General features: G+C 39.8%; 1 protein-coding gene across 4 annotated transcripts; it reads left to right on the top strand.

Moving 5' to 3' along the window:
* The first annotated feature begins 880 nt into the window (after positions 1-880).
* LOC143527620 (tumor necrosis factor alpha-induced protein 2-like) lies at positions 881-10,152 on the top strand. 4 transcript variants are annotated; one of them, XM_077022924.1, is made up of 14 exons: positions 881-956; positions 2,696-2,999; positions 3,714-4,362; positions 4,475-4,589; positions 4,705-4,827; positions 4,975-5,069; positions 5,243-5,335; positions 5,544-5,667; positions 7,298-7,423; positions 7,543-7,698; positions 8,479-8,600; positions 8,881-9,019; positions 9,588-9,739; positions 9,955-10,152. In XM_077022924.1, the coding sequence occupies exons 2-13, from the start codon at positions 2,696-2,698 to the stop codon at positions 9,627-9,629; spliced, it is 2,088 nt and encodes a 695-aa protein (XP_076879039.1). In that variant the 5' UTR covers positions 881-956; the 3' UTR covers positions 9,630-9,739; positions 9,955-10,152. The 4 variants fall into 4 exon arrangements, with proteins under 4 accessions (XP_076879039.1, XP_076879041.1, XP_076879040.1 ...); XM_077022926.1 differs by lacking the exon at positions 9,955-10,152 and having other exon boundaries at positions 9,554-9,726; XM_077022925.1 differs by lacking the exon at positions 881-956 and having other exon boundaries at positions 2,271-2,999.
* The last annotated feature ends 13,581 nt before the right edge of the window (positions 10,153-23,733 follow it).

The raw sequence follows: 23,733 nt of genomic DNA, 5'->3' as shown, positions 1-23,733 counted from the left end.
TTAAATCCGTTCCCCCTGTTCTTAGTGTAAAAGCACTGTGCATTGGATAAAACTTGCACTGTAAAGCAAAAACAATATATCACATGCTCAAGTGATTTAAATATTGCGTGAAGCCAAATGGGATAACATTTGTCGTGTAATACATTTTTATTTGTATTTAGAAATAAAATTTGTATTTAGACAAAAGTCCTTTTAGGCTGTAGAACATCCAGGACACAGCAAACAACAAATAAGTCTGTTAAAAAACAACCTTTAAAGTGTGAACAATACACGTCTCTTTATGTTTCAATAAATAATTTAAATAGTTTAAAAAACGCATTAAATCTTCGCATTTTTTTAGTTCGCATGCAAGCGAACTAAAAAATGAAAGAGGCTGAAAAAGTAGCGTAAACAATTAAACATCGGAGTATTTTTTGTACATTTAATCCTCTGCTAAATCACCTGAGCTTTACAGCACAGTTAGTCACAAGCACACAAAGTTAACTTTAGTTAGAGAAACAAAACCAACCCGGATAATAACGTGTACACATCGAGTAAAGGCGATAACCCAGCAGCAGACTAATGCGTGATTTCGTTGATTTCGCGTATGCGCCGTTTGGGGGGAACAGGGGGAACTGAATTGACCGTAACACCGGCCCTGGTTGTAAGGGGAAGTGGGAGATTGAAGTTGTACATTGTGACCAGTGGCGGAGCCATTTAGGGGCTCAAGGCGAATTTAGCTAAAGGACCCATCAACATTAATATGCGAGAAATAAGTTGCCTAGCAACGCCTCTACGCAAACACCGCCTCTGATTGTGACATCACCAAATCAGCATGTCACAAAGCGGCAACTGTATATAAACTCACACAGAACGTCATTTGCGGTATACAGACAGAGGAGAGCGGTTTGCGATCTTGGACACAGTTACAATATTTATTTACCATATAGGCTTCAGCTACGCAGATTGCTGCAGAGGTATGTATGTCTTTTGGACTTTTAGCACTAAGGATTTCTGATGTTCCTTTGACTCTAATGATGTTTTTAAATGCGGTTTTTAAAGTAGCTATAGATTCAACATTTGTTTTTGGGAAAGAGCATCGATATATAGTGATTTTTGACGTGCCTTGCTAATGTAGCTAGCTACTTATAGCGAATGCTATCGCTGTAGTTATCTGTGGCTGAGACCATCAACATCAGTTAACGTTACTATTGAAGTCTTAATGCGGTGATTCATATAACTTTATCATTTCGTAGCGTAGCGTAGTGATAATTTAGCTCTAGCCATGACCATAGAATTAATGTCCAGCCACAGATGGGCATCCGTTTTTGGTACACCTGTTTGATTTTGTTGATCGAGTTTTATGATTATCCAGAGGGCTTAGCTGAGGGTTTATTAAAAATCACCTCATACATTAGCCGCAACTCGGAAGATAAATTTACTAAGATATTTTAATCAAATGTAGGTGACTCACCTTGAATTTAAAATAACGGCTTCTGTCAGAATATTCTTGTTAGCTAACGTTCCTACGTCGCGAGAAGACGGCTCGTGCGTTTATGTTCTGTACAAGAAAAAGTGTACAGAGTATACTTAAGAAGTGATGTGAAATCAGTCGGTTATAAACACCAGGAAATGCGAGCGTAGAACGTTTTGAGCATGCTTGCTAAAACTGCACAGGTCTCTGCGGTCTTTTAGGCGGCGTGCGTTAGTTCATGGCGCAAACACAAAGTTGAAAATCCCCACGAGGATTTTCAGGAGTGGTTTTCATGCGGCTTAGGGCGAACCGAGCTGTGTTGAGGTCCGATTGGGGAGAGGTCCGAGTACCCAGCCGGTCCGCGCTCTCACCTGCACAAACGATCTGTGCCGTGGCCCGGTTAGTTCATCAGTTCTGGGGGCGACACACTGCTAGTGTCCGTGCTGCGCGGTTTGTTTACAAGCGACATGACGTATCTGTGCTATTGTGATTTGGTCGTAGATCATCACAGCCGTGATGTTATTCGCGATAACACACGAGTGTTCTATTGCTTTTATACAACCGTTTTTTACAAAATAAATGAAGAAAATAAATCCAAGAACCTCAAGACATTCATAACGAATATGCTTACGGACTTCCGCCAAAAAGTACTTTCACAACTAGTGAACGGAACAGTTCCCTGGCCTACCTAAAAAATAAAATATTTATTTAGCTCCGCCTTTTCAACTGTTCCCAAATTGACCTTAAAGTCATTTTGTGAGAGCCAGTCCCTGAAGCACTTTGTTTGTCGAATTGTATTTTGTTCATTTCGAGTCAGTCCTAGCGCGTTCAGTTGTTCTGCAGTCATTGCAGTCGACTTGATCGTTTTTGTGGTAATTGTAGGTTCAGAATTTGATGCAAGTGTGGACTTACTCTTTTTCTGAGTCTGTGCAAACTGGCTGCAGGTCAAACGTTATGTTAAAGGCATCCATTTGGTTTGCTTGTCAACAAATGTCTGGTTAGCTGTGCAAAACATTAGATTAGTTTCGTTTATAAAGTAGTTCTAATCAGCATGGTGGCGATTAGGATTTGTTCAATGGTGATATGTGAGTGATTAAATTCAGTGGGTCAACAGAGGGTAAATTAATCATATAAACTTTCAGAAGCATCATTTTTTTATATGAAATTAGGTAAACCTATGTTGTCATACATGTTTATCAAAAATGTGTTACAAAAACAGACTCTTATTTCTGATATCCCAAGATGGAACAGAAAATGAGAGAAATGCAGAGAAGCATGGCACAGCCTGAGGAACATGTTGCTAAGCCTCAGACCTCTAGTGGGCCAAAGGGGCAGAGCATGGAGGCTCAGCCCACAGCTGGTAAAGGTGATGGGCCCAAATACAAGAGCAGGAGGAGGAGGCTGATTGGTTGGGTCATCAAGAAGTTGAAAAAGGTTAACAACAGAGAGCTACAGAAAATGAAGATACAAATTCTGAGCAAAATAAAAAAATTCTTTCTGAAGCCTCAGAAGGATCCTGCTGATGGCATCCCTGACACTCAATCAGGTACAGTCTACTAAATCTTCCTCTATTAATTTCAAAGCCCAGACATTGTGGGTCTGTCCCAAAACCTGTTGAGGTGTTTAAGTAAGCAGTATCCTAACCGACATTTAACGGTTAGCATTTATGCCTCAAGATGTGAATAGCCAGCTAACAAACGTCTTGGCGCAACAAGCAGCGATATAAAAGCGCGATAATATGTCAAGAGCAGAGATAAAATGTCGTGCTGACACGCCGAGGGCGTCAACAAGGTGTGATGAAAGTGTCAGTAACCTGCGTTGTGGGGTTAAGATCGTTTCACGCCAAGAATAAATAACCGTCGCTCTATACGGGTTTGATGGCGCAACATTACAAAGTTGATACTAGTGATATTTAAATATTGTTTTCCGATGGGATTTGTTTACTAAAATGAAGTTTAAATGTCATTCTAAGACCGGAGCTTACTTTTTATTTAACTCCTCAATGGTATTGGCCATCGTTCTCAATGGTATTGGCAAAAGTTGTGCTTGCGTTTAATCATGCGAATGCGTTAGGGTCTGAGGAACCATTTGATGCTGACTTAAAATTCGTTCAGTTTAAGGTATCTCAGTAGGCAGCATATTTAAGGTATCTTAACAATTGGGACAGCCTACGTGTCATGAGTGTACACACTATGATGTAAAAGACAAGGTTTTTGGACAGACCCAATATCTACATAATTAAAGTGATGTGTATTTTCAGAGATCCCGGTGGTACTGGATTTCACCCAGAATCTACAACAGCATCATTTGGCAGAAGCTGACAGGCAACTTTTAGAACAAGAGGTAAACCTCTTCATCTCAGAATCAGACGAGCCATGTGCATACTCTGAGAATGATGAGGACAAGTTGCACACGAACTATGAGAGCCTTATGCTGCAACTGTGGTTAGCCATCGAGGACTCCTTCAACAAGGAGAACCAGGAGACATTGAGGAGTGCTATGACTGCCATTCTTCAAGAGGAGCAGCGAGACAGACACTGGATGGAGTTGGATGAAGAGCAACGTCCACGTTGGAGGCCCTTGAGGTGTCGACAGATCCATGACACACTGCTCAAGAAGGTGGTGGAACTACGGCTGCGACAGGCAGGAGAAGACGAGAGCGGGGCTAATGACCTGTCCACTTCCCTCACCACAAAGGTCTGCCGGATGGGCAAGCAAATTCAGAGAGACCTGCTGATAGTGGTTAAAGACATACAGGGATGCTACAGCCCAGAATTTAACGTGTGCAACATGTATGCTGAGCTCTACCATCAAGCTTTCTCCACCAAACTCATGGAATTGACTCGTTCCAACATCAACTTGGAAGAATGTGCCTACATCTTAAGTTGGATTAATACATATTATTTAGGGTAGGTGAAAACTGATTGTGTTTTATCATCAATGTAACCCTTCATTATGTTCAATGAGATGTACTCTACCAGAGGTCAACGCAATTTTGTGTGTTTGAACATTGCCTTTCAGCAATGTGATGCAACAGAAAGAGCTGGAATCACACATAAACAGTGAATCACTGGGAGCTTTGTTACCAGAAGAAACTCTTAGGCCATTGGAGGAGCAATACCTGTCATGCACAGAGGTACTGTGGCATGCCTACAGCACAGAATATATACCTTAAGATACACATTTTATCATGATAGTGTATACGTATATAGACCACGCCATTAAATAGTGATTTTATAATTTGTTTATAGGCTGAGCTGAGAAAATGGCTATCCAAAGCTCTAAAAAATGAGGAGGAACGTTGGCAGGATGACCAAACACCTGAGCTCATTGACGAATACTTCATTTCCTATCTCGGCTTGGACGTTGTACATGTATGAATAAACAGTTACTCATTACATATGATCTACAAGGGACACAGGGTGTTTTGACGCAATATAATTGGTTTGTTTTTTGTATAGCTAGTTCACACCCTTCAGCCCTCATGCATCACATTTACCCTTCACCCTCTCACCTTGCAGCTTGTTCATGAAACCATGAAGATATCCCAGACTACTTTGGGTAATGAAGATAAATGTCAGAGGATTCTGTATCAGCTGGATACCTTCCTAGTGAGGTAAAGTGCAGTACTAATGCTTTGTTTCATATGTGTTAAGACCATCACTGGACTGGGCTGTTTCACCTCTATACACAGATCTGTTTCACCTTCACTTTACTGGAACTCAACTTTCAAAATATTTGTTCTATATGCAAAATAAATGTCTGTATAAACATATTTTCTCTTTGTAGCTACAAGAAATGCATATCTAAACTGATCAAAGGGAAACACAAGCATGTCACAGATAATGTCAAGGCAAATCTGGTCAGCATCAAACAGTTAAGGTAGGAAACAGATATTATAATATAAATCCTATAATTTAGTTCCTCTATAAATCCTAAATCAGCATATAGAGAATTTCATATAGTTACAAATGAATTGTTGCATTACCTACAATAAATTAAAAATAACGTACAATAGATTAAACAATGTTGCTGTGTGTGGTGTGAGAAAATGAACTGTTGAAAATAAAACAGTACTTTATGTCCACAGGGAGTATATAGAGGAGAGACAGAGTCTTTCAGCAGACAAGAGAGCAGCTTTGCTGTCCATTGTAGCAGACCTCAGAGACTCCTGCCACAAATACCTTCTCAGTCCAATACACAGTGGACTTAAGGTAACTCATTTACGTTAAAGGTTTCACATCATATAAACTAGTGTTGTAGGAAGCCAATACAGTTACTTTAGACTTTTAGCATAGTCTTGTTTTCACAAACCTCTTCCTGTTGCTTTGCCCAAAGCTGTTTGGTTAGTCACAGATTTATTCACCAAGAAAAATATATTTAGCAGCAGTTTACATTAAGGCAATCAGCATTGTGGCTGATCACCCAGTGGTCAGCAGTAGTAGATTATTCCATGATTACGAACTGCTGAAGCAGGAAGAACGGAGGCCTTTCTGAGGGGAACTTACAGACAAACAAACAAACAAACCAACCAACGTCTCTCTTGTTGCTGCTTTATTTTGTCTTTACTCTTCAAATCCACCTTGAAAATGAACAGTATTGATGGCAAGTGTAGACGATGTTAGCATAACACAGTGGTTCTCAAACTTTTTTTCCATCATTCCCCACCTCAGAAGAAGGGGAAATTCCACGCCCAAATACAAATGCTAGTTTTAAATTTTATAATTTATTGAACTAAATTCAACGTGAACGGGGGTGGGTGAACGTGATTTGTTGACGGGGTCCTGTCGATCCCCGCTGCCAGTCTGCGGTTCCCTCCTGTTTACTCGGAGACTGTACTGCCCACTTGTGGGCCTGCTCTGTATGTACTCCTTGTGTGTTAGTATATCTATCTACCTTTCTTGTTCGAACTTCCTTCCTGATACGACTCATGCCTGCTTATACGACCGACCGTGAGTTGGGAATTCCCTTTAATATATATCGCTCTCCTCAGCATTTATTGTCTGCCTCCTCACTCCGCAACGCATAATGCGTTACATGTGCGCTGTAGCTAAGGCTGATTTTCTTTTGCTAGACACAACCCCCCTTGGACGTACTTTACATTCCTATAGAGGTGGAATCTCTGCACCTAGATGCTCTAGATGGAGCCTTTGCACTTTCATCTTTTGGCATGTTGGTTCTATTGGTTAGAGAATATACCCTGTTGTGTACACTGTTTGGTAAGAAGATATTCATATTGGAATGAAAAGCCGTGTACTTGTAGTTTGTTAACTAACACTTTCAGAATAGCTCGGCTTGCAGAAGCTCCATGTCATTTCACAGATGCCCTGCTTGCGTCCTTGAGGAGCTCTTTTATGACCAGTCTTGCTCTTCTTTGACTGGTGCATTCACCTTCTTTCAGTTGGTCGTAGAAGTTTGAACCATCCCTTCTGTCATTTTAATCCCTGCTTTAATGTAACTAATTTGTAAAAAGAAAACCTATGTAATAAATGAAATCTGTACATAAGCCTATTGTGACGTGAGGTGAGGCAGGACACGGAGCTGAGTGAAGTTTTAAAGATGGTGTTTATTTCAGTAGACAGAAACATGGTGTATCTGTCACTCTGCTGCATTCATCACTGTGGCCCTGTTCTGCGGTTTGTTCATCACTACTATGTTTCTGTATACTGTGCCAGCCACTTAACATTCCACGTTTGCATGAGGCTTGTCCATAACTTAAAAAAAAACAGTAATTTCACTTGTGTGTAACGTATTGCAACTTAAAATACATTCTAAATTATGAAGATCGTATAAAAAGGAAACCTATCTACTCCACATAACTGCAGTTACATTGGATGTTCACAGAAGCAGTATAAGAAGCTCTGGACTCGGGTTTGGCTTTCTGGGAGTCATGAGGTAACTGGAGAACTGATTAGGAATTTGGAGGACGAGTTCCAGCATTTCTCAAACTTGAAGCCTTCGTGCAGGGAGGTAAGCAAAAATTAAAAATCCCCTTTTTTTTTTTTTTTTTTTAGGTAAAAATTTATGAAATTATATTTACTAAATATTACATTCACATTATTACAATATTACTGTGTGTGTTTTTAAAGGATTTGGTGAGTCAGCTCCATTTTGAGGTGTTGACTGAATATGTGAGGAGGATGATGAAGAGGAAGCTGAAACTGAAGAGCAGAGATGAGCAAGAAGCAGCTGCACAGGCCCTCTGTGAGGACAGCGAGAGAATCAACACGCTGTTTACTGACAATGTTAGTACACAAATGGGATCCACACAGTATCTTACAACATGTGTATATACACATTGTAAAGACATGTAAAGATTAAGCAGAAAAAAGGTGCAAAATAAGGTGGTAATTTCCTGACCATCAGCACATAAAATAATCTGATGCAGAAAGGGATCAAATATATTTTTTTATAAATAATATCAGTAGGTGTAGTTTGGCATGCTGATGCTTTAAACACTCCAGTGAACTGCTGTCATGTAAGCTCATACAGTACACTCTGTGCTTGAGCAATCACCTCTTTAATGGTCTTACAGGCACATTCCGGACATGCTAGGATAAAGCTATGATATTATTTAATTGTATCTATCTAAATGATACATTTACCATTTTGTTAGATGTGCAAAAAAGGTCTATTTATAATGATTCACATTTAGTAGCCACCAGTAAATCATTGGTCATGTTACAGATAAAATTATTCTTTCAGTTGTATTCAGTTAGTAGTAAAGAAAAGTAGGACTTTAAAAGCTGTGACTTGTCCAGAAAAGTGTTTTTGGTAATTTTTGTATAAGAGTTGTACTTGTATGTGTAATATAATAATGAGTTGCCTTTAATAGGGATGTGGGTTTAGATATACCAGTTCTGAATGGCACACACCTAGTCTATTTTGGGCCATGTCAATAGCCACCTGGCAAATCAGGGAGTTATAGCAGGCAATTTCACTTTCTTCAGTGACTAATATAGAAGAATTACATTTACAATAATGTACCTGTGCATATTATGCACATTATTGCTCTATTCCCACAGGGGTCCAGAGAAAAATGGCTCTCGAGTGTCTTGCTACAACTGGCTGAGGTTCTGAGGCTACAGGAAAGGGGGACGCTACAACTAGAAATTGCTACGCTGGTCAGAGCCTATCCAGACCTCAGGTAAATGATGGATAAAGACACTATGCTCTGAGGAGCGTAGAAGGCTTGTCATCTAAACCCTACCCACATAACGCCACAGTTAAATAAAGATATAACTGTTCTATAGTAATGTTTAACAAGGGCTAGATTCTAATGAATACATGCACCTGCCAACAGCTGGTAACTGAGCTACACAAGAAATGGTTGCAGAGACAGCAGCCTGAAATGTCATTACTTATTTTAAAAAGCACTGCTGTGAAAGACCTGGATTAACACATATTTACATGGTTCCTCTTCTCAGTGAACGCCACATCCTTGCCCTCCTGCAATTAAAGACCAACCTCTCCAGCTCAGACGTGCGCTGCATCAGAGGCAGCCTTACTGACAATAAGGTTATATTGAAGCCTGAGGCTGTGCCCCAGTTCTTCAGCAAAGTGCAGGTCAGAATATTCCTTTAACCTTTCAGTATCTTTTCTGGATAGACTGCAATCTGTCCGACGCTGATGTGGGTCATGTGAAGCACTCTTGTCTGTAACTGTACTCTTGTCTGGTAAAACTGTAATGAAAGAATATACGCTGCTAAAGCTGTTATAAAACAGCATCAGTATTTCTACATGATAGCCTGTGTTAAATGTAAAGCATATGACATATTAAATTATCAGTGCATGTTTTAGTAAATAATATTCATTTGTTTGATACTTTATTTTGAAACAGTTGGTATTAAACTTTAATAATAGCAGCAGTCATATATCCATTTTGGAGTACCAGCTAACATTTTATTTCCTTTTATTTATTTATCCTTTTATTTATTTTATTTTCCTTTTTATTTTATTAATGTATTTCCTCAGTTTTTGAAACTGCTGGATATAAGACATATACTATTTAGTGTGATTAAGTGATAGAATATTTAAAACTTAAAGAAATAATATAATTATTAGGAGTTCATACTTATTATACCTGTGTCAACACTATAGCTGTGATCAGCAGCTATGGGCCCTGTCTTTACAGGTCCAGTGGTGCATCGTAGTGCAGGGGGCTTCCTCTTTCTGAGTGCGGGGCGATGCACAAAAATGGTGGGAACAGCATCTGCTCTCAGCCTGGTCTTGCCCTGTTTGGTTTTGATGAACTGGTCTGCCTCAAAATGTGCCTGCAGAGTGATGGTGAGTTTACTCCTCACACATGACAACTCAGTTTTATCTACCCATATACATATCCCATAGTGGGTGAATACACAGTATTAGAGAACACTTACTGGATACGTATACACTCATTACACGTATTAAAACAACCAAGAATGTGCAACAAATTAAAATTCGTATCACATTATCACTCATAATAATCATTTTTTCCTGTCTTTTTCTCCTCTCTCTTTAAGCCAAAGAACCATAGGGGATTCAATGGAGCCTGCAACTAGATAGCACCCTCACCCTGCACCCGAGTCTGTCTGGAGTCTTTGATAAATAAAAGTCTTTTTAATAAATCAAGCATTAAGCTTTCCAATAGTGTGTTGTGAAAAGTGCAAATGCAGTGTTTGATGATTACCTCACATATATATTTGCTGTTGTAATCTTTAGTGAGGGTAAGATTCCTCCTGCTTAGTTGAGACAACCATTTTTTTCTCCTCTCAGTATCAGTGGGGAAACCATACATTTTTGCTCCTTTCTCTGATCGATTGAAGCATCCCCATCAGTGTTGGGGAGTAACGAATTACATGTAACGACGTTACGTAATTTAATTACAAAAAAAGTGTAACTGTAATTCGTTACAGTTACAATGAGAAAATATGTAATTCAGTTACAGTTACTTCTGGAAAAATGAAGAATTACAATTTTAGTTACATTTTTTAAATATAAACAAAAACCTTTGCGAAATATTTAATGATATTTTTTATTGCTTTGCGCCCTATATCGCCGTTTCCCGCTTGTTTCTGTGCTGAAGCAGCAAGCGCGCGGTTCAGTTTCAGCTCAAGCAGCAATAATGACAGACGCCTTCAAGCACTGGACATTTAAGGAGCATGTAACTCCCTCCAAGTCGAAAAACGGACACAAGGCGTTCCTTATTTACTGGCATTTAATCGGACACAGGTGTAATCAACGATGCCGTGAGAACTGTACAAACACACAATAATACATTTTCTTACAGTAAGGGATTCTCATAGAGAATAGACAATAAGAATATGATTCAACAACATGAAATATTCACAAATCAGTAGATTGGTTTACAAACAACATCAGTAAATTCGGAATAGTCCTTGAGACTACATAACTAACCGAAACTTAACAATCCTTCAATAAACATCTTATTTCCCATACACACACATTAAAATACAAATTGTATACCTCATTGGCCGCATTAACTTGAAAGGGTTAACTTGAAACAAAATCACATCTCCGGAATGTCTTCTAACAAAGTTAAAACTTCGCTGCGCGCTTCTCCAGATCTCTAGCGTACGGGGTAAGAATCGCCTCCTAGCGGACGGTTATTTCTGTTATTGTTTAAATCGACACCGTCGTGTAGAGAGCGGCGCGCGCGACCAAAAATATCTGCATGACTGCCACTGACGGCAGCCACACTCCCACCAAATCACTAGTGATTTCTAACTAAACCTGAATGCAAAAGAAAAAGAAGAAAAATAAATAAATAAATGTGAATGATGTCTTAGATCTAACATAAACTATTGTTCTGCACTATTCAGTTTCAAGTAGAGTAACCGTCTTGTGAATAGGCCTCTCAATGTATACTGGCTTGTTAACTCTTTTTCCTTGGTCATCCAATGCTGCATCACTCATTAACAGCTCAAGTTTCCTAATGACTCCATCTTCACCAGGGTATACTTTAGTGACTTTAGCAAGTTTCCACTCATTTCTGGGTAGACTATTGTCTATCAGAATCACAATATCATTGATCTTGGCATTTCTCTGTGTCTTGTACCATTTGTTTCTCTGCTGAAGATTCAGCAAGTATTCCCTTTTCCATCTGGTCCAAAATTCATTGGCCAGGTATTGTACCTTGCGCCACCTTTTGCGAAGATACATGTCTTCTTTCACAAACTCACCAGGTGGTGGCAAGACCACTGAAGACTTCATGGTCAGGATGTGATTTGGTGTAAGAGGTTGTGGAGAAATGGGATCATTGAGCAGGTGAGTTGTTAAGGGTCTACTATTTATGATCGCCATAACTTCGTAAAGGTATGTACGCAAGGATGAAGTGTCAAGTCTTTTGGACGAATGATCTAGGATGGACGTTAGCACACTCCTTATCGTCCTGATCTGTCTTTCCCAGGCTCCACCCATATGGCTAGCAGATGCTGGGTTCATAACAAATTCACAACCTACTTGTTTTAGGCCTTCTTGGTCCATTTTCTTTACAGATTCCAAGAACTCTCGTCTTGCTCCAGCAAAGTTGGTTCCTTGGTCTGATCGAAGCTGCCGAACATTTCCACAAATGGCAATCAATGTTCGCAGAGCATTAATAAAGGCGTCAGTTGTCATGTCATCAAGTAGCTCTATATGCACAGCACGAGAGCACAGGCAAGTGAAGAGTAGACCATAGCGTTTAAGTTCCTTTCTTCCTTCCTTAACGTAAAATGGACCGAAGCAGTCCATTCCACAATAGGCAAAGGGAGGCGCTGGTTCAACTCTTTCACGTGGTAAATCTGCCATTCTTTGAGCTTCAGCATTTCTTCGGAACTTTCTACATTTGACACATTTGTGAATGTAGGAGGACACTGCATGACTGCAGCCTACTATCCAAATGCCGTTTGACCGCAACTCATTCAAGGTCATCCCACGTCCCTGGTGCTGAACCTTTTGATGGAAGTGTCCAATCAGTAATTGTGATATGTGGGCTTTGCTTGGCAAGATAGCTGGATGTTTAATGTGTGCATGTAAATCAGAGCGCTCCAGCCGACCTCCTACTCTGAGCACACCCATTTCATCCAGGAAAGGATTCAGTTTATGCAGCCTATTTGTGCTGTCCCTCGTCATCTCCTTCTTGGAATTTAGATCCTTGATTTCTTCAGAAAACACTTCCCTTTGGACGGTAGATATGATGAAAAGCTCAGCCTCCTTTCTTTCCTCAAGACTGGTGACTTCGTTGGTTCTAGACACCAGACCCTTGACCTCCTTGACGCATCGCATGAGTCGTGAAATTGCCTTAACTAGTCTTGTCCAGCTTGAGAACCTTAAGAAATTATTAAGCAGTGAATCTTCTGTCGTCAGTGTCTTATGATTGTTTCACTGTAATGACCTTGCCCTTGGGCAGCAACATGCTTCAACCCAAAGTTTGCACAACCAGGCGACGACACAGCTCCAAATAGATGTACTCGCATGCGATAGACTGATGGTTGAGCCTGGAAATTTCCATCATCCCACCAGAGAAATCTCAAGTAGTCTTGGTCCTCTGGTTTGACGTGAAATTGATGGAACATGCGCTCGATATCGCACATTATGGCGACTTGTCCCTAACGGCAGAGAACACCTATCAGGCTGTTTGTTAATTCTGGTCCCGTGAGCAGATGGTCGTTTAATGACACACCATCAAACCTTGCCGAGCAGTCGAACACGACCCGTATTTTTCCTGGCTTGTGTGGGTGGTACACTCCGTGATGTGGAATGTACCACGCAGGACTGCTGTTGATTTCTTCTTCTGGGACCTTTTCTGCATCCCCATTCGTTATGATTTCATTCATAAAGGTTGTGTAGTCCTTTTGGTATTGTTTATCTCTTTCAAATCTCTGTTTCAAGCATCTGAGCCTGTGAACTGCACACACCTTATTATCTGGGAGATTTGGTCGATCCGTTTTGAAGGGGAGTGGCATTTCACAGTGGCCATTCGCTTTAATTTTGATTCCTTCTTCCATTATGGTTATGAAACGCAAATCTTCCTGAGACAACTTTGCGTCTTCAACTCTTCTCTCACTGAAGTCAGACTCCAGCAATCTCAACACATCTGGTGGAGAAATGAACTCTCTGACCTGAGTTCGGTATATGTATTTCACTTCGGTTGTGAGGTTCTTAGATGTTTGAAGTTGAGGTTTCACAAACTTCGTGATGATCTTGTGGCTGCTCCCAATGGCATCACCATAATCGACACATGGGCTAACACAACCAACTATGCTCCATCCAAGATCTGTTTTTTGAGCAAATGGCTCATCGTCTTTACCTGATACAACTTCTCGGGGTAACAACGCCTGTGGGCAGTTGTAACCTATGAGCAGTCCTATATCACACTCGATCAATGGCGCAATCTCCTCCGCAAGATGCTCCAAGTGTGGCCAGGCTCTTGCAGTTTTTGGTGTCGGAATATGACTTAGACTAGCGGGAATGAACTCTCTTGAGTAGGTTACGGGGAGAGAGATCTTTATTGATGAATAGAAGCCTCTCACCTGCAGTCCAACTAACCTCTGGCTTGGAATAATTGTATTTCTGGATGAAAGTGTGGAGAGTTTTAACTGCACAGGTTCTCCTTTCATTTCCAGAACTTCTGCCTTATCTTGCATGATGAATGTGGTATCGCTTTGGTTATCAAGAAGCGCATATACAAGAATTTCATTGTCTGGATTATTTGATGTGGATAACCACACTGGAACAACTGTAGAGGAGTACATGCTGTCCATGCCTTGCACCACTCTGTTGGATGTAGCTTCATTTGAGGGTTCAGTGGTGACTTTGCGTTCTGTTCTTTCCCTTGACTTATTATTTTCAGAGTGTTTTACATTTTCCCTGTGTTCATCACTGCCCCTTTCCTTTCTGTTTGTCCTTTCACGATCTTCGTGTAAACATGTTGGATGTTTTCCTTTACATGTTTCACAAAAGCTTCTTCTTTTGCAGTCCTTTGAACGATGTCCTGGTTGTAAACATCCAAAACATAATTTTTTTGTTTGGATAAACTTGAGACGTTCTTGAACTGGGTTTTCATTGAATTTCCAACATTTCTGAATGCCATGATTTTGTTTTTCACAGAAGACGCACCCTTTGAGTTCTGCGCTTTCTTCAGAATTGCTTAAAAGCACCTTCGCGCCGACATTTCGTGTCTTTGTTGTCTTTACCTTTTCACCATCATTAGACTTCAAGGCATGAAGAGAAGTCACTGGATTGCAAGCTATTCTTGCTTCCCTTGTGATGAATTCCACAAACTGACTGAATGTAGGAAATTCATTGGAAGTTTCTTCGATCTCGATCACCTTTCTGTTCCAACTGGCTACCAGCCAATCAGGAAGCTTTGTGAGAAGCTTTTGATTTTCATCACAGGTGTTCAATACTTCTAGACCTTTAATCTGAGACATTGCAGCCCGGCAGCCCCTAAGGAAGTCTGAAAAATCCCTCAGCTCGACACTGTCTCTGGGTCCTATTTTGGGCCATGATGCAAGCTTGTCTTTAAAGGCTTTGGCTATCACAAATGAGCTTCCAAATCTTTCTTCCAGGATAACCCATGCGGAATCATAAGCTGCATCTGTTCCCAATAGAAAATAACTTTCAATGGCCTTTCTTGCAGGTCCACCAACGTATTTACGAAGGTAATAGACCCTTTCGTTTACTGGAATGTTTTTCCTGCCTATTAGAGTTTGAAATGACATCTTCCAGTCTTTGTATCTTAGAGGGTCTCCAGTAAAAACAGAAGGTTCAGGTACTGGAAGACGGCTCACATTAATAGACTCTGCTATTGCTTCAGCAAGGACTGCGGTACTGTCTGCTTGGTATGCTACAGGAGGCTCATGAGGACTTCCTTTAGCTCTTGTCGATCGGTGTTGCTCAACTGAACAGTTATGAAGCAACTCTACTATTTCTTCATCTGAGTTTACTTCTTGTTCATAAACTTCTAGTCGAGCCCTGGCTGCACTCAACTTCTTAACAGTCTGAAGGCGTTCTATTTGTCTGCGTTTCTCTTCCAGTGCCTTCATTCGTATCACATTTTCTTCCTCTTGTAATGCAATCTTCTTTCTATTTTCTTCTTCAAGGCTTTCAAGTTCTCGTTGTTCACTTTCTATCTCTTGCAGGACCTTCAGAGCAGCCTGTGTAGCAGCTACCTCTGCTGCAGCTTCCTGTCTCTTAACAGAGGACAGGCTTGATTGACGTGACTTAATGCTTGAACCCCATAAACCTCGAGAGCCTTTACTTGTGCCTGAAGAAGCTGATGAAAACACAGAACCAGGCTCCGGCCAGACAAAATCCTCTGTCTGGACATCTTTGGCATCCTTGTTGTGAAGATAAGTGGATGCATTTTCCAAGATTATTTTTGATACAGCGTCACAGGTGTCAACTCTGCGACGGATCTCACTGCCTGGGGGAGCACATTTGCGCAGTTCTTCATAGCTATATTTCACATCTGCTGATACACAACTTATCTCAGTCATCAACTCCTGTACAACCTCAATAGAGGGAGTTCCTTTTATCACTTTCTTAGCTTGCTTGGCAGTCACTTTCCATTTATCGTAAGTAATGGTAAAACGATTCTGCAGTTTTTTTTATTTATTATCATACTGTTCTTGAGCCTTTTCAGTAAGCCTTCGAGCTCTCTGGCTTCTTCTTAACTCCTCTTCAGTTTCAGATGACTGCTGTGTGTCTGCGCCATTACTATCCTTAAATAAGTCGCCATTTTTAGTTTCATTCTCAGTCATTTGCTCCATTCTGCAATGTTTACTTCTTACTTGGACCCAAATAATTTATAGCTATATTTTGTCGGACTTGTGGCTTAACGACTGACCAATCTAACCAACAAAAATATTAATAGCTGCAAGCTTAATCTTGCCCTTAGTCTGAGAGCATTAAGAATGGATAAAGATAAGGATTTTCACAGAACCTTACGCCTTAAGAAAACATCCAAATGAGTATCAACTTAAATAACAAATGAGATGCACTGTTTCTAAAACCAACACCATATAAAAACTGAGCACTTAATTGTATAACACCTTTAGCATTCAAATGCCAAATGACTTCACTTACAAATCTTAGACAGAACCTTGAACTTGAAGAAAATGTGCAAAACACCAGATTACTTAATTTCAGCAATTACAGCAATTAACAAAGCTGATCCACTTCTTAAACATTTAACTTGTTTTAAATGTATCACTTGTTGAACCATCAATGTAAACTTCAAACTGCTCGCTGCTTAGTTTGCTTATGTTGCACAGTCTTATCTGTCTGATGCTAAAGTGCGATGAATCTTCTTTGCTGCTCAGTGGATGGAAGGTACGTTGTCTCCTCGCCTCATGTAGAGCAGACTGAGTTCTCACTGTAACTCCCTCCAAGTCGAAAAACGGACACAAGGCGTTCCTTATTTACTGGCATTTAATCGGACACAGGTGTAATCAACGATGCCGTGAGAACTGTACAAACACACAATAATACATTTTCTTACAGTAAGGGATTCTCATAGAGAATAGACAATAAGAATGTGATTCAACAACATGAAATATTCACAAATCAGTAGATTGGTTTACAAACAACATCAGTAAATTCGGAATAGTCCTTGAGACTACATAACTAACCGAAACTTAACAATCCTTCAATAAACATCTTATTTCCCATACACACACATTAAAATACAAATTGTATACCTCATTGGCCGCATTAACTTGAAAGGGTTAACTTGAAACAAAATCACATCTCCGGAATGTCTTCTAACAAAGTTAAAACTTCGCTGCGCGCTTCTCCAGATCTCTAGCGTACGGGGTAAGAATCGCCTCCTAGCGGACGGTTATTTCTGTTATTGTTTAAATCGACACCGTCGTGTAGAGAGCGGCGCGCGCGACCAAAAATATCTGCATGACTGCCACTGACGGCAGCCACAGAGCATTTGTTTTGTTTTCGTGTTGTCAATAAATGTGAACCATGTGCCACCATCGGCAACTATTTGTGATTATGCCAAGCCTTTGTGTAAATTTCGGAGTTTGGAGGTTTATTTCCGATCAGAAGGGTTGCCACCTAGGTCTGACAAAAAACAAGAACACCGTCACACGCGAACGTAAATTGTTGACGGGGGGTGGCGAACGTAAAATGGACACAGCGAGAAAAAAGACGGATTTAAAGTGTGCAGAAACAGTCTAAATAGTCGTTTGAACTAACTTAGTGAAAACTGGGACATTAAATTATTTTTTTGCCTGGACCGAATATTAAAAAGAAGGAAAACCGAGACAGCGACGTGAAAACCGGGACAGGTGGCAACCCTAGACCACTAATTGAGGTTGTAAGCGAGCTAACAACAAGGTATGCTGAGCGACACACACACACACAGTGGTTTCCACAGTTAGCTACCTGCTAGGCTAGCTACTACCATTCACTTGAATGTGTTTGTTCTTTAGCATGCTAGCTTGATTTACAGGCTAACCAAATTAGCTGTTTAAAGTCCTAAACAGGTATTCGCTGGAATCATACATGACTATTAGAGACAATGACAGAAAGTATGGTCTTTGGGAAGAGTTCAATAAGGTGACCGCTGTGGGAAAGAAGTGGTTTCTGAACCTGCTTGTGTTAGTCTGCAAACTGTGAAAATGGTAGAGCCTGGGGGAGGAGCAGAAGAGAGTATGGCCCGATGACAGTAGTCTGAGAATCTTACATGCCTGGTGCAGGCATCTCTTCTTGTGGACCTCCTGTGATTGCCTGTCAGCAATTCCCTCTCAGCTTAGTACTCTTTTAAGTTTCACACTGTCAGTTCTCAAAAATTAAATGTTGATCATGGGTCAATACTCATTTAAACCGTAAAGTAATCAAAAAGTAATCCAAAAGTAATTAGTTACATTACTTTTCAAAAGTAATCAGAAAAGTTACACTACAATTACATTTTAAACAAGGTAACTTGTAACTGTAACTAATTACTTTTTCAAAGTAACTTACCCAACACTGATCCCCATGCACCACAGCAAACCATAGTGGACACTAAACAAACACGGAGGAAAGGACACAGAAAAACTGCTTGACATGATATTCATATTTGAGATTATTAGAAATTTATTTAATGTGAATGACTTCAACTATATATACATAATTAATATTGTATGTGTATACTATATATATATATATATATATATATATATATATATATATATATATATATATATATATATAGTACACACACGTATACACGGTCTATGCTTAAAGTACATTTTGTTCAATTCGCTAAACTACGCTAGCTAGTTTAACAGGGTAAAATAATAGGCTATATGAAATTCCTGCTAAAAGGGAGTTTTGGCACCACCTACTTGACATCAGTGCTGTGCAGTCCCGCTAAAACTAACCAGGCTTTAGGTTTCTGGGATATTGGCGGCAGAATAGACCATACACTGCTGCGAGCATAGTTGCCAGGTTCGCGGTTTTCACGCCAAATTGGGCTTGTTTGAAAATCCAGCCGCGGGTAAAAAGTCTGGGGTCGCGGGGTGCGGTTTTTTGGGCTACTTTTGAGTTGGGCCACTGCGGGAGTTACAAGTCAACACTAAGAATCGATCGCGATATAATACTTAATTTGTCTCCATTTTAAACACTCGCCACTCGCTAATAAGTTTATTATAGCGGCATTTTTATTAAACATATATATAATCATAAACAGAGAACTATGGTCACGGATGGTCATTTCACAGGCGGTTTATAACCAGAATGTCCAGACTGTTCGCTAATGCTTAATTATCCCATGCGGGCAGGAAAGGCTATAACTGTATATGCTGCGCTATGAGACGTTACTGGGTGTGGTCATACTCCGTGTTCGTTTACAGGTGAGCAAGTATTCTGGGTTTAACTTTGTCGTGTTCATTTTATTTTGTTTTATGACGAGGGAATTGACCGCTAAGTGTTAGCAGTTTTATAGAATAAAACATGCGGTCGCGGTAATCCTCAGGTTGAACTATAAGACGGCATGATTGTGTCTACTGCGATGTTGTTATTGATGTAATTGCTTGAATGATGCAATTTGAGAGCTCACTGCATCACGCTATTAAGCGAATGTATATTGAGTATTATGCATTGATATTCGCGGCAGAATAGACCATACACCGAGAAAGGCTATAACCAGGGTTGCCAACTCTCACGCATTGAGCGTGAGACACACGCATTTGACCGTTTTCACACGCTCTCACGCCACACTTCCGATATCTCACGCCAAAAAAAAAAATCCAGTTTATTTACCTCAGATCCACATATATGATTCAATACGTTACTAGTTCGCTAGCTCTGGCGCCATATAACACCACTGTTATAGCTCTGGCGATATAACACTGAATCTATGTCCATTTTACGGTCGCCAACCCCCCCCACTCTGTGCAGTCTCACACTCAGAGCAGACCCTCACCGCTCCACGTCCACACTGCAAATGAACTGCGCATGCCCAAAGCTGCCGCCGACGCCCCGCCCCGTATTTACAGAGCGGGATGTAAATATAAATGCTTTAGTCTTCAGTGAGACACGAAATAAAATTTACCTTCACCTCATTAATTCCTGCTAACTGCTACTCTATGGAGTGATTTTTGTTTCAATAGTTCCACAGAAGCAAAAGTAAATCCAAGAGCAGAAAGTATATGTTATGAATGCAAAACAGAAAAAATGTATCAAAAGTATATTTTTTAAATATAATTGGTTATTTGAAACTTATTTTCGTTTGCATTTTGACAAGTTTTTGGTTCCATTGTTTTTTTTTTTTTGGATTTTCCCAGTAAGGTCTTTTGCTTCTGGAATCTCTCTTTGCTTCTGCTTCGTTTTTTGCTTCTGACTTTTTTTGAACACATTTCACGTGTGGGAGGGGCTTAGATGAAGGCGTTCCTCTGCCATCTCAATTGGTCACTTATTCCGGAGCTCTGAGACCGCCTCTGGGACCAAGCCACGTCCACCCCACCAGCTTCCCAGCGTTTTCAAACATGGCGGAACGTGGGGTTTCTGTTTCACAATAGCATGTAAACTGAGTTTTACCATAAATGTTTATACAAAGGTTATAATTAATTGCTAAATGGTCTGTAGATATTGCAAATGTAGCACACTTTACTAACGTGAGCTTTTTTAAATTTTAGTGAACTGGATGGAGAGAAAACACTGATGTGTGGAAGAAATATGAGTATTTGCAATATCTGGTATGGCAACAGGTGACGGCACGGGCATATGGCGACGGGAGGTGATGCCAAATATAAGTAAAATCCATAATAGTAAAAAATACCAAAATTAAAGCAATACTGAAAAGTGGCCACCCTATATACAACCAGCTTTGTTCACTCGCACTGTTTTTCAGTGTTCTGCAGGTGCCAAACACACACACACACATCACATTCATCTTGTGCTGTCCATGCTGTCCACATCAGCTCTGGTGCGAATGTTATCCTCACACGTCCCTGGATTCACCTGTTAGAACTACAAAAAAATCTTGTTTCTTATTTTACGTCACCGTTACCTATCTATCTAGATGACTACCTATTTTTCACAAGAGTTTGTTTTACCGCAAAATATGAAAACGATTGAACGATTTATATATATATATATATATATATATATATATATATATATATATATATATTTACCCCCCCCATCCCCCCCGTCCTCGGATCTACACGATTCGCGTTGGTCACCCTTTTCAACTTCAAAACAGATTTTTTTTTATTTTAAAAAGCTCGCGCTGGTGAAGTGTGCTAAATATTAACCTTCATGCTTAATGTAGTTATTATAAAGTGTACATTTGCAATATTTACAGACCATTTAGCAATTAATTATAACCTTTGTATAAACTTTAATGGTAAAACTCGGTTTACATGTATGGAGTCAAATTAGGGACTTTAATGGTGACGAAAAAAAAATAATATCGCAAATATAAGATTAGCATTTTGCATTTTACGTTCCTAATTTGTTTCTGCAATACTTTCTCCCTTTTGCGTTTCTTTCTTTTCTTTGCGTGTCACTGCTTTTCTTTGCGTCTCGCATTTTACGTTCATAATTTTTTTTTGCGCTTCTCTCTTTTCTTTGCTCCGGTTTTACCCTCTGTGTGGGGGCGGGGAAAGAGGCGTGGCCAAGAGCGAAAGGCGTGCTGTGAACGTTCAGCGTCATCAGTTGAACCACACAGCACTGCAATTTGGTTACTGGTATCAGGGCAGACGGTCGCCCAGCTGGACCACAGGTATGTGCGTGCAGACATAGACATCAGGTGCTAAAGCACCACCAACTCTGCCCTTTATCAACGAAAGTGCCCTTTTAAAACTTCGTTTAAAATATATATATTATTATTATTATTATTAACATTTTACTGAGGTCGGTTTGAAATGATCTTTTGAAAACCTGAGCGAATAAAAACAATGCCCTGAAATGCGCCACCACCTCGCACACACCCGACCTCTCTCTTACTTTAACACCAGATGCGCTGCTGCAGCAGTTCAGTTCAGCGAGTGGAAGGAAGCTGAACTGACGCTGAACGTTCACAGCACGCCTTTCGCTCTTGGCCACGCCTCTTTCCCCGCCCCCACACAGAGGGTAAAACCGGAGCAAAGAAAAGAGAGAAGCGCAAAAAAAAATTATGAACGTAAAATGCGAGACGCAAAGAAAAGCAGTGACGCGCAAACAAAAGAAAGAAACGCAAAAGGGAGAAAGTATTGCAAAACAAAAGCAGCAACATAAAATGTGAAACGCAAAGAAAAGAAAGAAACGCAAAAGAGGGAAAGTATTGCAGAAACAAATTAGGAACGTAAAATGCAAAATGCTAATCTTATATTTGCGATATTATTTTTTTTTCGTCACCATTAAAGACCCTAATTTGACTCCATATACATGCTGCTGTGAAACAGAACCACCGCGTTCCGCCATGTTTGAAAACTGGGAAGCTGGTGGGGTGGGTGTGGCTTGGTCCCAGAGGCGGTCTCAGAGCTCTGTGTCAGTCCGGAATAAGTGACCAATGGAGATTGCAGAGGAACGCCTTCATCTAAGCCCCTCCCACACGTGAAATGTGTTCCAAAAGTCAGAAGCAAAAAACGAAGCAGAAGCAAAGAGAGATTCCAGAAGCAAAAGACCTTACTGGGAAAATCCAAAAAAACTAAAATAATGGAACCAAAAACTTGTCAAAATGCAAACGAAAATAAGTTTCAAATAACCAATTATATTTAAAAAATATACTTTTGATATATTTTTTCTGTTTTGCATTCATAACATATACTTTCTGCTCTTGGATTTACTTTTGCTTTTGTGGAACTATTGAAAAAAAAATCAAAAATCACTCCATACTACTCTTATAGTAACATTTAACAACACAACAAAAAAACTGTTTCTGTAATTTACGTAAAAATGATTTATACAAAGCATTACATACAAAGTCATGTAGTTCTTTTGAGAAGTGACTGCCTATTTCAAAGGCATCAGATGTTGTTCATTTGTAGTTCTAACATATTTAGGGTGTTTTTACTCACTTTTTTCTCTCCCAACGTTATTCCTTTACAGCTTCAAAAAACATGTATTATGCAAATTAGGCAATGACATCATTTAGCGACTTTTAGGACAACCAATAGCTACTTTCCTTACTGAGGAGTTGGCAACACTGAACAGAGAAGTATGTCATTCATTAAAAGAATTCACGCTTCTGTTTCTTTTTGAGCCTGCTTGAAATTTAACTTCGCGTTTGGACCATTCAAAAATATTGTTGGACTGTTCAAAAGATATTAATAGATAAGTGGACCGTTACATTATATTCTTGTTTATTGTTTCTGTACAGTTTTATCCCAGTCTGTACAGTTTAAGGGTCCCAAGACAACGTGTTGGTCCGATGAACCATGATCACGGCGGACACGAAAAGAAAAACTAGCCACATGCTAAAACTAGAGCACATTTCTTGATCACAAGATTTCCTATTGTTTTAGGTTAATTGCATAAAAAAATAAGGCCGATTTAAATTTGATTATCTTTGGACTGGCTTGATCAAATTTGACAATTAAGGCATCTTTTTTGTTATATTGTGCTGCATCTACTAAAACTTAAAAAAAAAATTTAAATGTGATTAAGTAATGTTGAAAAAAATGTCCAAGTGACTAAAGTTAACATCTGGCTAGCTAGTCAAATATCTAAATGAGCTACTTACCGAAAGAACTGCAAAGAACTTGACCCTAATGGTCTGTTACAACAATTTACTGCAGAACAAGACATTGAGGTGTGGTATAAAGACACTTTTGACGTTTTACAAAATAAACAAAGGTAAAAGGTTTTAATACTGC

The sequence above is a fragment of the Brachyhypopomus gauderio genome, chromosome 11, assembly GCF_052324685.1.
Source record: "Brachyhypopomus gauderio isolate BG-103 chromosome 11, BGAUD_0.2, whole genome shotgun sequence".
NCBI lineage: Eukaryota > Metazoa > Chordata > Actinopteri > Gymnotiformes > Hypopomidae > Brachyhypopomus > Brachyhypopomus gauderio.
The sequence above is the reverse complement of the archived record's forward strand: the minus strand, read 5'-3'. Positions and strand labels throughout refer to the sequence as shown.